Source organism: Neopsephotus bourkii, unplaced genomic scaffold (assembly GCF_033783945.1).
Source record: "Neopsephotus bourkii isolate Nb327-2 ecotype Australia unplaced genomic scaffold, CSIRO-AGI_Nbou_v1 NB_1016, whole genome shotgun sequence".
NCBI classification, from domain to species: Eukaryota; Metazoa; Chordata; class Aves; order Psittaciformes; family Psittacidae; genus Neopsephotus; species Neopsephotus bourkii.
This window is the reverse complement of record NW_026901505.1, coordinates 399,610-412,773: the sequence shown is the minus strand read 5'-3', so window position 1 is coordinate 412,773 and position 13,164 is coordinate 399,610. Positions and strand designations below refer to the sequence as shown.

At 43.1% G+C, this 13,164-nt stretch overlaps 1 protein-coding gene across 2 annotated transcripts in view; it reads right to left on the bottom strand.

The window, feature by feature from the left end:
* Positions 1-11,937, bottom strand: part of GLRA1 (glycine receptor alpha 1) — a 38,116-nt gene extending 26,179 nt beyond the window's left edge. For both annotated transcript variants that reach the window (XM_061360315.1, XM_061360316.1), the window contains exon 1: positions 11,655-11,937. In XM_061360315.1, coding sequence (XP_061216299.1) covers positions 11,655-11,710 — 56 coding nt within the window. In that variant the 5' untranslated portion in view covers positions 11,711-11,937. The remainder of the gene's footprint in view (positions 1-11,654) is intronic.
* Between the last annotated feature and the right edge of the window lie 1,227 nt (positions 11,938-13,164).

Genomic DNA, 13,164 nt, shown 5'->3' with positions numbered 1-13,164 from the left:
ATTTTTGCTTCAGCTAAACAGACATGTTATTCTTATTACAAGTTATTTGGCTTAGAAAGTAGCTGCTCTGCAGTATGGACATGTTGGTTTGCTTGGTTCCCAGCTCCCCAGCTGTCTGTTTGTGCCTCCTTCCCCTATTTGTATGGCTCCTGTGCAATATTTTCATGCCTTTTTTTTGCTGTGCCCATGGTTGTCCATCTACTTAAGTCAAACATCACAAACTGCCCTGTTCTGGTGGAATGCTGATACTGAGACATACTAAGTTTTCTTTCTTTTCAAAGAGGAATGATGAAGGAATTTAATTAGCACGGGGCCTCTATTCCCCTGTCAAATAATTTAAATTGTTAATCATTAATTCTGAGGGTGAAAAATGATGTCTGGCAGCAGAAGCACAGACTGCTGGAAAACAAGTGTTTGCAGAGGAAATGTCTCTCTGCAAAGTGTGGAAGGCTCAGGTCCCTGTGAAGGTAAACTGATGCAGCATCAGTTACTTGAGAACAACACTGAGTTATTCCTGTGCTCAGGTTCTTTGTATGTTGGGAAATAGATACCTGATTGCTTCACCCTTGTTCAGTGCTGCTCAGCAAAGTTTTCTGGAGTGGTTGGTTTATTTTTGAAATGCAATTCAAGCCAAAAATCTTGGCAGGATCTGTTGGGAGTAGCATTCTTCAAGTGTGATGCTTTCTGTAAGCAGGTATCCCAGGGGAGAGGATTAGCCATCATCAAGCCTTTGAGGCAGGCTGAGGGAACTGGCATAACTGTTTCTCCCATTACCCTCAAAGCCAGGCTAGAGCAGCATGAGATCTTGGGGACACAAGAGAATTAATCAACTTGGAGCCTGCTGGAGTCACTAAAACTGAGAGGTTTTGGTGTAGTCACAAAGAGAACATCAGATGGTTGGGTATAGAAAGGCATTGTGCTGTCCACGACTGAGTGTTAACCATGATAACTCTCCACTCTTCCTGATCATCTCCCTGGTTGATGAGATGGTGCCTCTTGGGCATGGAACCCCCTGAGTAGGGAATGTTGTTCAGCAGAGCCCACTCTGTATTTGACTGCTGCAGATATTGCCTGTCTCCATCTTGTCCTCAGCAGGCAGAGAGAGGGAGGAGGGACAAATGAGAGATTTTCCAAGGGAAAGGGGCAACTCTAAACTCTGTGTGCAGGCTGTAACTTCTGACTGCACATTGTGTTACCTGGAGGGAAACGCTGTCAGACTCTGGCCTGGGAAGGCTTGGCACAGATTGCATGCAGGCTTTTTTAAATGATTAGATTTACTATCAAAATTAATAGCACAATCAATATTGATACACAATTCAATTAAAAAGGATGAAACTCATTGTCTGTGTGTTTCTCTGCCACATCTGAATTCCTGTCCTACAGTGGTAGAGGCAGACAGCATAAAGAGTGGAAGTGTATGGGGAGAAGAAAGCTCTGATACTTAATTTTTGGCCTGTCATGGTGCAGAGTAAGAGCTCTGAATGTTAAAGATGTGCTGGTTGCACAGAACTGATTGCAGCCCATGTGGTCATGCTCAACTGCTGGTAATTACTGTCCCTGCAGTGGGGTTATGGGGTGTGCTACAGGGGTGGATTTGCAGAACTAATTCTCAAAGGTGGGGAGGACATTTGGATTTGGTGGTTTTCTTAATTCATCTGAGATCTTATGCAGCAAGGAGCATGGAGCAGAGCTGGCTGTTGGGATAGGATAGGAAAACAATCATTTACAGTGAAACTGGTGAAATACGGACTCTGAGAACCTGCGAGAAAGCGATCTTGCTCTGAGAAAGAAATGGGCAATAAGCTGTGATTTATCTCTGTTAGTGGCGGGAGCAGAGGGATGGGAAAGAAAAAGTAGGCTTGTTAATGTTGCTGTCTCTGTCCTGGCTGGTTGTGCTCTGTTGCTGTGAGCTGCTTAAACCAATTCTAGCTTTTGCACCAGAAGTAACTGCATTGCAGTAGTGGCAGAATGTAATCAGTTAATGTTTTAACCCAAAGGATCCTGCAACACTCTGAGATCCTGCACATGTTACTGCTTGTCCCTGTGGCTGTACAAGATGAGAGGAGCTGGGAGGTGCTTTTCCATGAGCCTTGGGGAATTAACCCTCTGTGGTTATTCCCATCCAGAGAAAGCTTCAACAACTTCACTAGAGTGAGGGGGGAAAAGACTTCTGCTTCAGACTGCAGCATTCTGGTGTCTGTTCCACTGGCACGTTCCTGCAGCCCATGGATCCTATGCCATATGGCAAAACACCCTGTCCAGAACTATAAAACATCCCAATTACACTGATTAACTCTATGGAAAGACACCAGCACTCGGAACAATTGCTGACGCTGCCTAAACAGAGCAATAGGAAAATAATAAATGACTAGACAGCTGGGGATGGGGAGGGAGAAATCTGCCCATTTTGGATAGCTGAGATGGGAAGAGCACAGGGAGACCAACAGATTGCATGGGAATAGTGCTCAGTTGCTTGCAAGATCCTGCTTTTACAAGGACTGTTCAAAACTCTCTTATGGTGCACGGTCACTCTTGCTTGTTGCATACTTACAAAGAAAAGTGTGTGTTAAACCCCTTTTTGAGCTGCAGGCATTCTCTAGCAACATTCCCAACTAATCCCTCTTCCAGAAGCATCTACAGCTCTCGGAGCACAAGTCGTGACTTTCTAGAGAGGTATGATCCTCAGCCACTGAGACAGGTTTGAAAACTCAACTTAAACATTAGAGAAGCGAAAGTCAATGCTCAGGTTTTAATCACTTTGAAATAAATCCAGCAAACACTGGTGTTGACTATTATATGTGCATATACTGAAGGGTTTAAAAAGAAAAAAGTTATAAATGCATTTTTCATTGGAAAAAACAAAGGAGAAAAATCCCTACAAAGACAAAGGCGTGTGTCTAGCGTCACACATGCTGAATATTCCCTTTAAAGTCAAGGGGTCTAATCAGATAATTAAAGTTGTGTATAAACAGCCTTACTGAATGCAGTAAACAAAGGGAGGGGGAAATCTTTGTTGGTGAGGTTTCTTATTCAAGGGGGTAATATTCTCTTCACTGACATGCTCTTGATTTAGTGTTTGGATGGAGAGCTGCGGTGGGAACCTCAATTGACTTCAGGAGGTTTTTAGATCACAGACCAGAGAAGTGTCAGAACTCTGAGAGATCATGGATCCTCTTCTATCTATAGCTCTGCAGTTGCACTATCAGTCGTGTTTTCATCAGCTTAAATAACTTGCTGCAACAGCTCTTTAAAAATTAGTTTTTGGTTTAAGGATTTATGTTGCTTGTTAAGATTGGCTATGAATATTGTAACTGCTTCTTTCTTTCGTGATAAATCAGAGGTTGTATGAATAGAATTCTTTTCTGAGAGCTAGAACATGCAGTGCAGCGTGGTTGTGGGGGTTTATTTTATGAAACTCTTTGCTGTAGATCCTCTGAAAGGCGTCCTGAGTTGATGTGCGCAGTCTGCCTACAAAATTGTGGGTCCCACAGTAAAACCGAGGTTCCCCGTGTGTATTTTGTGCTGTGTAAAATGATATTTTCTGATGGAATTAGTTATCATTGCAACGCAAATACCCTGCTGGAGATGTATGTTCCCTCTGTGCTGTCTGATTCTCACTGTAATTTATCAGTTTATTCGTGAACTATAATGAAATGGCTAAACTCTCTGCAATGAATGTATCTAATGTATGGCTATGTAATGTAATGAATGTAATGGAATGGCTAAACATCTGCCTGGGATGAATTTTCTCTGTCCCACCCCAGCTGCCCTTTGACTTTAATTTCTTCAACTCCCTGACAAAACCCCTATTTCTTCAGCCCTCTCAGTGCTGCAGGGCCCATGTTGGTGCGGGAGAGTAGGTTGTTTGATGAAGCTTGTTCTGTGTCAGCCATGCCGCTGGGAGATGATTTCTAAGCCCATAGCTCCATGTCAGGGTGTGATGGATGGGGCTGGAAGCTGGAGGTTGCTTGCAATTCTCAGGTACGTGTAGTGGCATTAGAGGTGGGATGAATACATTTTGGTCTGTAAATCAGATCTTGGGAGCTCTGGTGAGGGGAAATTTCTGTGTGTGTGGATATACCAGGAGCTATTGCCCTGCTCAGGAAGTGCTTCCTGAGGGTGAAAACACAGAGTGAAGAAAGGGATAATACTGTAAAGATACCTCATGAAAAAGTCACCTTTTTTTTTTGTTCACAGCCTTTGTGGTTTTACAAGACAAGAATAGGCTGCCTCACCTGGGGAGTCACAGCACTGAATCCCTAATCCCAGCTGTGCTAATACATGTGGTGCACAGGTCCTGCTGGAAGGGGGGACTTGGCTCATCTTGCATAGGGTTTTTTTTTTGGGCACCAACAAGAACATTTGTAGTTAAGGACATTTTTAAAAGGTGCTGATAACAGCTGACCCTCACGTTTTTCAGGTTTTGTAACTATACCATTAGAATGGGGAAGAGGGATTTTTGCTTGGAGCCTTGTACAAAGCATCTTCTTACTTGCATCATCTAAGATATGGGAAAAATACAAAGAAAATGGAGTAAAAGAGACAAGTCACAAATTCTGTTGTATTTTCTGCATGATTCCTGGCTCAGCTCCATCTTGCTGCTGAACCAGGCGCATGCGATAATGGTCCTACCCACCATCGATCCCACTTCTGTTGCTGTTGGTTTTGATTTTGTTATTGACTTGTGTGTTTGCTCCAGCCCTACTAGGGCTGGGGGCAGGATCCGCATGCTGGGTGGGTGGCTGCAGGGACAGGCATCGCTTGCAAGGCAGGCTTGTGAGGGGAGCTGCTGTCGGCAGCATTCAGCTGAAGGCAGTGTGTGCGATGATTGATTGCACTGCAAGCCCTGCCGTTCCATGCATGCGACACTCCTTGTCTTGGCAACCTTTTGGTAGTGTTTTTCTTCCTCACCCACCCTGTAATGAGGCACTGATAAAAACAAGAGAGTTCCCTGGCTGTCTGCTGAGGCGTTTGGGTGTTCTGTCTTTTTTTTTGCCTTCTATTTTTTAGCTTGGCAGGCTGTGAGCCACAGTGGAAAGATGAAGAAGGAGAAATCAAAAGGAAAGCAGGTGCAATAGGGTATCCTTTTCTTTCCTCCTTCCTCTCAAAATCCAAATTTCATGGGGTTCAGTAAATTAAGGTTTCTCCTGTTTTTCTCGGCTGGCACTTAGATCCAGCAGAGATGTATTTACAGGATGCCAACTGTGTCTATGTACCAGCCAGATGTGGTGCAGTCCCCAAATCAGCAGCTTACTGTGGTGCATTATATGGATTAAATAATTGTCCTCGTAATGGGGACCACTCAGTGTGTGTAAAGGATGGGTGCATCTGTCTCCATCTCTTTCTGCTCTCTGCAGGCCCTCTCTGGGCTTTGGCCTTACTGAGGGAACAAAAGCTATATTTTGTTTTTTTGAGTTTCTGTGCATCAGTATCTTGAAGTATCAGAGATTTAGGAGTAGCTTGGAGGTGGAGGTGTGTATCTGATCTATAACACCAGTGGGATCGAAGCATGTAGACCACTAGGACCAGATCAGCTAGACTGCATCAGCAGTTTCCCAAGAGATTAAGGGAGTAATGTAATTGTGAACAAACCATCATCTTAGCTAAAAAATAACAATGCAAGCCACCTCCCTTTGAGGGAAATGGTTTCTGTGTCTGACTTTATAAATGCAGACATAAATTTTTTGGACAATTTGAGGCAAGGGTGAGAAACAGAAGAGGTGCTGGGGTTTGGTTTTTTCTTCCCTGTATAAGGGGAACTGACCTCCTGAAAGAGCAATATTTTATGCTGACTGCAATGTAAAAGTTGCTCTTTTCTGGGCTGTGCAAGTAGGTCTAGAAGTCAGCAGCCAGACTGTCTGGTGTTGAGTTGTCTGGTCATGGCTGCTAACAATCTTTCCAGTGTCTTGCACTGAAGCAGTGGCAGCAATTCCTGCTTCTCTCTCTCCTTCTTTTTTGCTTCATTTATCCCAATTCTTATTTTTCTCCAAACTGAAATGATCACAAGTGCTTGGAATGACTTTCAATCAACAAATTGAGTCCAGTCATGGTGGGGAGGGTGTGCTGGAATTACACTGGAAGCATGTGAAAGAATATGATGAGCCATTTTTACTGAAGGGTGTGAGGTGCACAGGTGTAACCATCCTTCATAATGATAGAAATCATTCTGCTTTTGCTGACAGATACAGGTCAATAGAAAGTATGCAAGGTAATGGTAGCGAAAGGGTAATTTACTGGAAATAGTGAAACCCTCATTTAATGTGCCTCAACAGTGAGAGCTGATACAGGCAAATAAAACAGATAGAAGTCAAAACGCATTATCAGCCTGTCTGTCGTCTTAATACTTGTAGTCACTTTAGGATTCCTGGAAAAGCTCCAGGTTATAGAAAATGAGCAAGTGAAACACAGTGAATAGATTTTAGTTGATTTGACATATTTAAATGTTGTGGGTTTGATTTGGATGTTGTCCTTTTTTAGGTATGATTTTTTTTTTTTTTTTTTTTAACCCTTGTCTTTCATCAGTACCTAAATAGCAATTATAATCATTAGGTGATGTAACATCTTGTTCTCAGCACTGGAATTTGGAGAGCCCTTTTAACCTGCATGCTAGGATGAAATGAGAACAGACTTCTCTGCTGGTTTTCTATCACAGATGAATGATCACTGGTTGGTGCTGAGATAATAAAGTCATCTAATTTTGGGCATTGATTAACATCTTAATTCAGGTGTTGGGATCCTTTTCTATCCAGGTCAGCTCATGAGGATTTGGTAAGATGAATTTCATAAGCAGCTGAGGGAAAGTGTTTGCCCAAGACCAGGGGAACTTCAGTATGCTGTTGCTTAGAAGTGCCTTCCTTTTTGACTTCAATCTCTTAGTCAGTAGCAGAATAAACTTCTTAGGCTTTAGATTGTGCTATTAAATCTGAGGTACTTAAAACAGAGAAACAGAGTCAATGGGCTCTTTGCTACTGACTTGCTTCATACATCGGGGTGTCCAACACCTCTTTCATGGGAGAAGAGGAATGAGAGGGGAAAGTTTTCCTGCTTAAGTTCTTCTTCTTGAAGAAGCCTCTGCAGACAATTCATATGATTACATGATAACTCATATGCACTTATAGATAAGGGTAGGACCCTACTATACCCCCTGCATATTGTTCTCTTTCCAGAAGCAGATCCCTTCAGGTATTTGAACAGTAAACAAGTGTTCTGCCAGTGGGACTTGCTGCAGTATAAACCAATGTTAAGTGGGAATCAAGGTGGAAAGCCAGTCTGTATTACCTAAAATCTGCACAGCACCACGGCCTTGGAGACAAAGGGTGTTTTTTTTAGTGCATATGAGAAATGGCATAGTTATTTGTGATGTTTTTAAACAAGGTGATTATCTATGGGTTCTCTGCTCCTTGGGCTCAGGGTAAGGTGGGGAAATGGTTTTTGTCTAAACATTTGTAGAGCCTTTCTTATGTTCGGATCTATTCAAGTTACAGGTCTGGAGGCAGGCAGTGCTTTAGAAAGGAGGGTTAAGATTAGACTGTGTCAGAAAATGTCTTGCATATTTTATATTGCTTTGCTTTAATTGCCTGACATGCAAATGAGTTGTTGATGGAGGGATGGAAGCGTGTACCAAAGTCCCTGCAGAAAGCAGGATCCCAAAGATTTTGTGCTTCTACTGGCATGATACAAAATTAATTTTTCTTTGCAGAACAATTTAATGATGATTTTTAGGTAGAATTGTCTACTTCATCATGTTATCAAACCTTGAATATGAAACCCTTTCATCAGGGTCTCTAATGGGGTTATTACAGGTTGTAGACCAAAGAAGCTGAAGAGTGTCCTTATAGATAGCTTGTCCAAGCCTTTGTTATTTTGTGGAGGAGCTGACAGACTCAGCAGAGGCACAACAGGTCAAAAGGAACAACTTGCAGTAGCTTTTAGTTCCTGTGAGGAAAATATTCTTTAACTGTGAAGAATACCTGCTACTTTGCTTAGCTTTTGGCTCTGAATGTCTCTTATTAGTGCTTTGTTCACAGGTACCTCTAATGTTATCTAACCCTGCAGACTATAGCGGAAAGTTTAGAGATAAGATGCACTTTACTCCTTCTTCTTCCTCTGTCTTTTATTTGCAAGGGCCTGAAATCAGCAGCTTTCCCAGCACCTGCTTGTCAAATCTCTTTATGGAAAGACAGACACTTTTTCCTAAAAGTTAAGGTGGCATATAAACAATAGCATCTTATTGTTTTAAAAACAGGAATCAAGTTACTGACAGGAGGGAATATGAAAATGCCAGTCTGAGCATTCCAATAAGGTCTGAGGCTGGCAGCAACTTCTAGTTTCTGAGTCACTTGGAGCAGTAGCCTTGAATCACTGCTCCTAGCTGACAGATTGCTGTTCAGGAGGGGCCAGCTCTGATCTTGATCTGGTGAAGGTCATGCTGCTGATTCCTGATATGCAGGAGTGCAGTTAGGACAAGAATCAGACCCAAGCAAATTCAAAGCCTCAGAAGACATTCTTCACTTGGGTTAGATTCCAGTTCTAGGCTATCTTTTATCTCCTAACTTGTACAAGGTGCATTCCTACCCCCAGGCTTATGCAGTGGTGTTTCTGGACCACTACAGCTGTTAAAATGTGATGGTACAACAGAAAACCCAGGCAAGATCATCACAGGGCAGGGATAGCTTTTGTTTCTGCATGAAGGAATTCTCAACTGAAACAGGATATGAACATGCAGTGTATGTAGTTAGACTTTGGGAAAAGGTTTGTGTGTCTCCACAGATAGAAGCAGGACATCTGGAAGTCCCTGTGTAAACAATGTACAAGCTATTTTTATTCTCAAGAAAGCATTTTGCCTTACATAGATATGTGTCAGCAAAGGCTGGTCAAACAGCCTGTCAGAAGACACTTCATCTCCCACCCAAACCCAGTTTCCATCCTGCCTCTATACAGGGTCTTAGTACATGTCTTAGTCACAGCTAAGTGACTGCAGTTTGAGAAAGCACGTAGCGAAATGGGAAATGCTCTTCCATAAATAAAGGTATGTCAGAATAAGCCTCTTAGTGCAAATGCCTTCTAAAGCACACCAACTGTAACAAACAAATATATTGATAATGCCATAACATTTGCATTCCCAGACCAACCGTTACTCTTTCCCATAGGGTCTTGTTTTATAAAAGCCTGGTGAAGGACATTTATTTTATTATATTTATTTTTTTAAAGCAACAGATCTAGTAATTTCCTCTATTAGCTGTATCTCATTTTCTGTTGGGACTTTGGGTTTCCCTTTATTTTTGTGACATATGCGCTAAAATGGAATGGATACTCCTTCCATAATATTTTTGACAGGCTGACAGTAGTGTGATACACACCATAATTTAAAGCAATGCAGACTTTTCTTGTGGATTATTGGATTATCAGCTTGTGTGATTTTTATTGTTTTTGAAGTGTTATATGATTGAGTGCAGGAGGAATTGGCACACTACATTTATGAATGACTGTTAATGAATAAACTTCTCTTACTGAAACTGAAATAGCAAAGCTATTCCTGGATCAGAAAGGCTGGTAGATTTTTTGGCCTGTAATAAACTGAACACATAACACAAAGTGGGAGTAAAAAGAAAAACATTGCTTAGTCAGTTCTGAACAGGAATTACTGCTTTGGGGTTTTTGGTTGTTTCTTTTCTTTTCTTTTCTTTTTTCTTTTTTTTTTCTTGTTTGGAAAGTAGTTGCAAAATAGAAAACAATTTGGTTTCAACTTCTCCCTACAATTGAATTAAAGCATTTTCAAATTTTCTTAATTTGAGGAAAATTATTCTTCCAGAAATAGCTTTTATATTCAGTATAACATAATTGTATATAGCACCTGTATGTATAGGTATACAATTTGTAACAGTATAAATATCACAATTAGAACCTGAAGTTGACTGGTTTACTAAGATTTTGAATGCCCAGGATTTTAATTGATGTGCTGAGAATCTGTAAGTGCTCACATGTGTTGTGGCGCATAAGCGTGCATCATAGAACAGGGTCAGCAAGATAAGCGTCAATCAATTTCCCTTGTTAAGGCAGTTCAGAGGAAAGCCAGACAGATGCTTTAGTACCACGGCCATAGGAAACTCAAGCCTGGAAATGCCCCTTATTTTCACTATTTCCCTTTTGCCTTTTAGCTTATTTATGGACAACATTCCAGAGCATTTGTTTGTTTAATCTTGTTTCTTAATCTCTCTGCTTCAACATTCTTTAACTAAAGAGTTTAATGCACATACGTATGCTTCCTAATAGTCCACCCCACTGTATTGTGCAGTGCTGCTGTACAGTTGTGGCTGACTAAAATGGGAAAGGATGGCTCTAAACTATTGGGTGTTGTGCATTATTTTTTCAGATACTGGTGACTTTAGCATTTTCTAGAACTTCTTTCTGGTTTACCGAACAGATAAACATCTAAATGCTTTGAATTTATGTCACAATCTTGCTATTTTTGATTTTTCTGAGGAATTACAAAAAAAGTAGGGATATCTTAATTTGTAGGCCTGAAAAGACTTTGGTGTTCAAAAGGAAAGAGACTGCTAGATAGAAAAGTCTGACCAGTATCAGCAGGTATGCTGCTATGTTTCATAAAATAGTAAGCATTGTAGCAGTGATGCTGGTGTAAATAATGTTTGTCCTTTCACATTAAAATATGAGACTTTGATAAAATAGAGAAATGCAGAAATAAGAGCCATGCCACTGAAATAAGTCAAAGACTGAGCACGTTCAGGTCATGAAAGAAGGTTTTTTTCTAGTTGCATCTAACACTTGCTACAGCAGGCTTCATTATTAATGCAAAGACAGAAGAGCTTCTAACTTCCAATAGTGGGTGTTTTGTATTTTTTGTTTGTTTGGTTTTTGTGTGTGTGGTTTTTTTTTTTTGGCTGTTTAATAAAAGCAGTGCAGGGAGAAGTGGAGTAGAAATATTCTTTAAGGATAAACCTGTTCCTCTTCTACCTTAGGCTTAATGGGAAACTGAACATATGTAAAGTAGAATCAATGTACAACTAGGTGATTGATAATGGATATAATTGCAAAAAGTTCCCCATATCCCCTTTGGCTTTCATTTAGATTCTGTAAGGGAAAGGTTGAAAACAATATGAAAGAACAAAGTTGGGAAGAAAGAATTTCCTTGCTTAATGTGACTTGCAGCATAGCAAGCTGAAGAGGTAAGGTGAGCCCTTTTTGAAAAGGAGTCCCACGATTTCTCAAGTGAACATACCTAAGCAGTGAAAGAATCCCACGGAACTCACCTTAACCTGCAACCTGAGGATGGGGCAGGGGGCGAGGTGGGTATATTTACCCGGGCAAATTCAAGTGCAGCATTCCCAGCCACCACTAGCTGTCACTTTGCAACCAGCCGGGGTCGGTGTTTTCAGCACTGCGGTTAGAGAGATTGCGGTGCTAATTAAACAGAGTAACTCCCAAAGCCGCGGAAAGTCCCGAGCCCGGGGCTGTGTGATAGACAGCCTCGGGGAACCGAGGGGAGGCGAAAGGCCCCTCAAGATAGGCAGAAAGCCGCTGTCCTAAGCCTGAGGCTCTACCTAGGGTCTGTGCCCCGAGCTCGGGGTGGACACGTCAGTCCAGCCCGGTAGCGCCCGGTGCGCGCACACTCCTCCCGTAAAGCCGAGCCTTACCTGAAGAAAACGATAGTCTCCCACACGTAGACTCCGAGCGCGTTGACGTTGCACATTTTTCCAGCTCTCGCTGTGGATTGTTTTGTACTCCGTGAGGGGTGGGCCGGTGGGGCTGGCCAATAAAGTAACCCGGCACTTGGGAGAATTGGTAGGGGAAACGAGCCACCCCTCCGGAGGCAGGCTGGGCAGGGGAAGGCCAAGGGCTCCGCTCAGCACCTCGGGCAGTATCGGGGGAGGGCAACTGAGATCAGGACCCTGGACAGCGTCTGGCGGGCGGCTCCGGTCAGCACCCTGGACAGCGGCGGTGCGCCCCGCTCCGAGGCCGGCGGCTCCGCTCCGGCGCTGCCTCGGCTCGTCCCTCCGCTCCGGCGGTGCCCCCGCCACCGCCACTGCAGTGGTGCTCGGGGCCGGAGGACCAAGCTTCCCGCACTGAATTCTCCCTTCAGCGGGATCTGGCTCCGGACATCAGGCTGGCGAGAGGGAGTGATGCAGGGGGTGCTGGTTTGCCATCAGGGTGGCGGGGGGTAAAATGGGAGGGGGTGGGTGGACGACAACCCTTAACAACCCAGGGCTTTAATCTCCGCTGCTAGCCGGGGTGTCTTCCTAATTACATCCACAGGAATTTGTCAGTGTGGAGCCGTGCTGCAGTCCCGGTTGTGGCGCTTTCCTGCCCGCCGTTTGGCTGCTGTTGATTCCTGCTTCCTGGGCTATTTTCCTCCCGGATAAGTTATTGCTGCTGTAGGGTAGGTGTCCCATTGCTCAGGGCTAGAGCGGAGGGGAGCGAAGGGGAAGTTTCTTGGGAAGCACTCCCATTGTGTTCAGAAAGAAAGTGGCTCAATGTCCTCCTAATGCATCTCATTTCCCCTCTGCCCTCTCTCCCTTGCCAGGACTCGCCAGATCTTGGGAGTTTCTTGCTGCATTAATTTACTAAACTAAAAAAAAAAAAAAAAAAAAAAAAAATTGGGGGGGAAGGAGGAGGAGAAGAGGGAAGGCAGAGGGGAGGGGGGAGCTCGATCTCTCCACCATCCCGAGGCCCTCCTCTTAGCTGTGCTCATTGGTCTCGGGGCTGAAAAAACTACTCTAGGACGCGGTTGGATAAACGCATGTTGTTCGGCAGCAGCTGTTAACCTTTAAAGCGCTGACACGTTTTGGTTTATTTCATTTTTTTTTCCCTACATGAATTGCTGTCTTTTTAAGAAGTCTCTGAAATTGTCTCCCTTGACAGGGCAAGCGTAGCCTGCCTTAAGTCTCCATCTCGTGGAAGATCTGCTTGGTTGGCAGTTGATATTTGTTGCTGTTGGCTTTTAAGGAACATCTCTAGGTTGTTGGCTTTTTTGTTTGTTTGTTTTGTGTGTGGTGTTTTTTCTTTTTTTTTTCTTTTCTTTGTTTTATTTGATTATTTTTGTTCCCTTTTGTATTTGATTTTGCAGAGAAGTTTGGCACATACCAGAGCCATCAAGGTCAGGGAAGGTAAGGAACATTTAGCAGTTTCTTATCTCAGCTCCAGCTG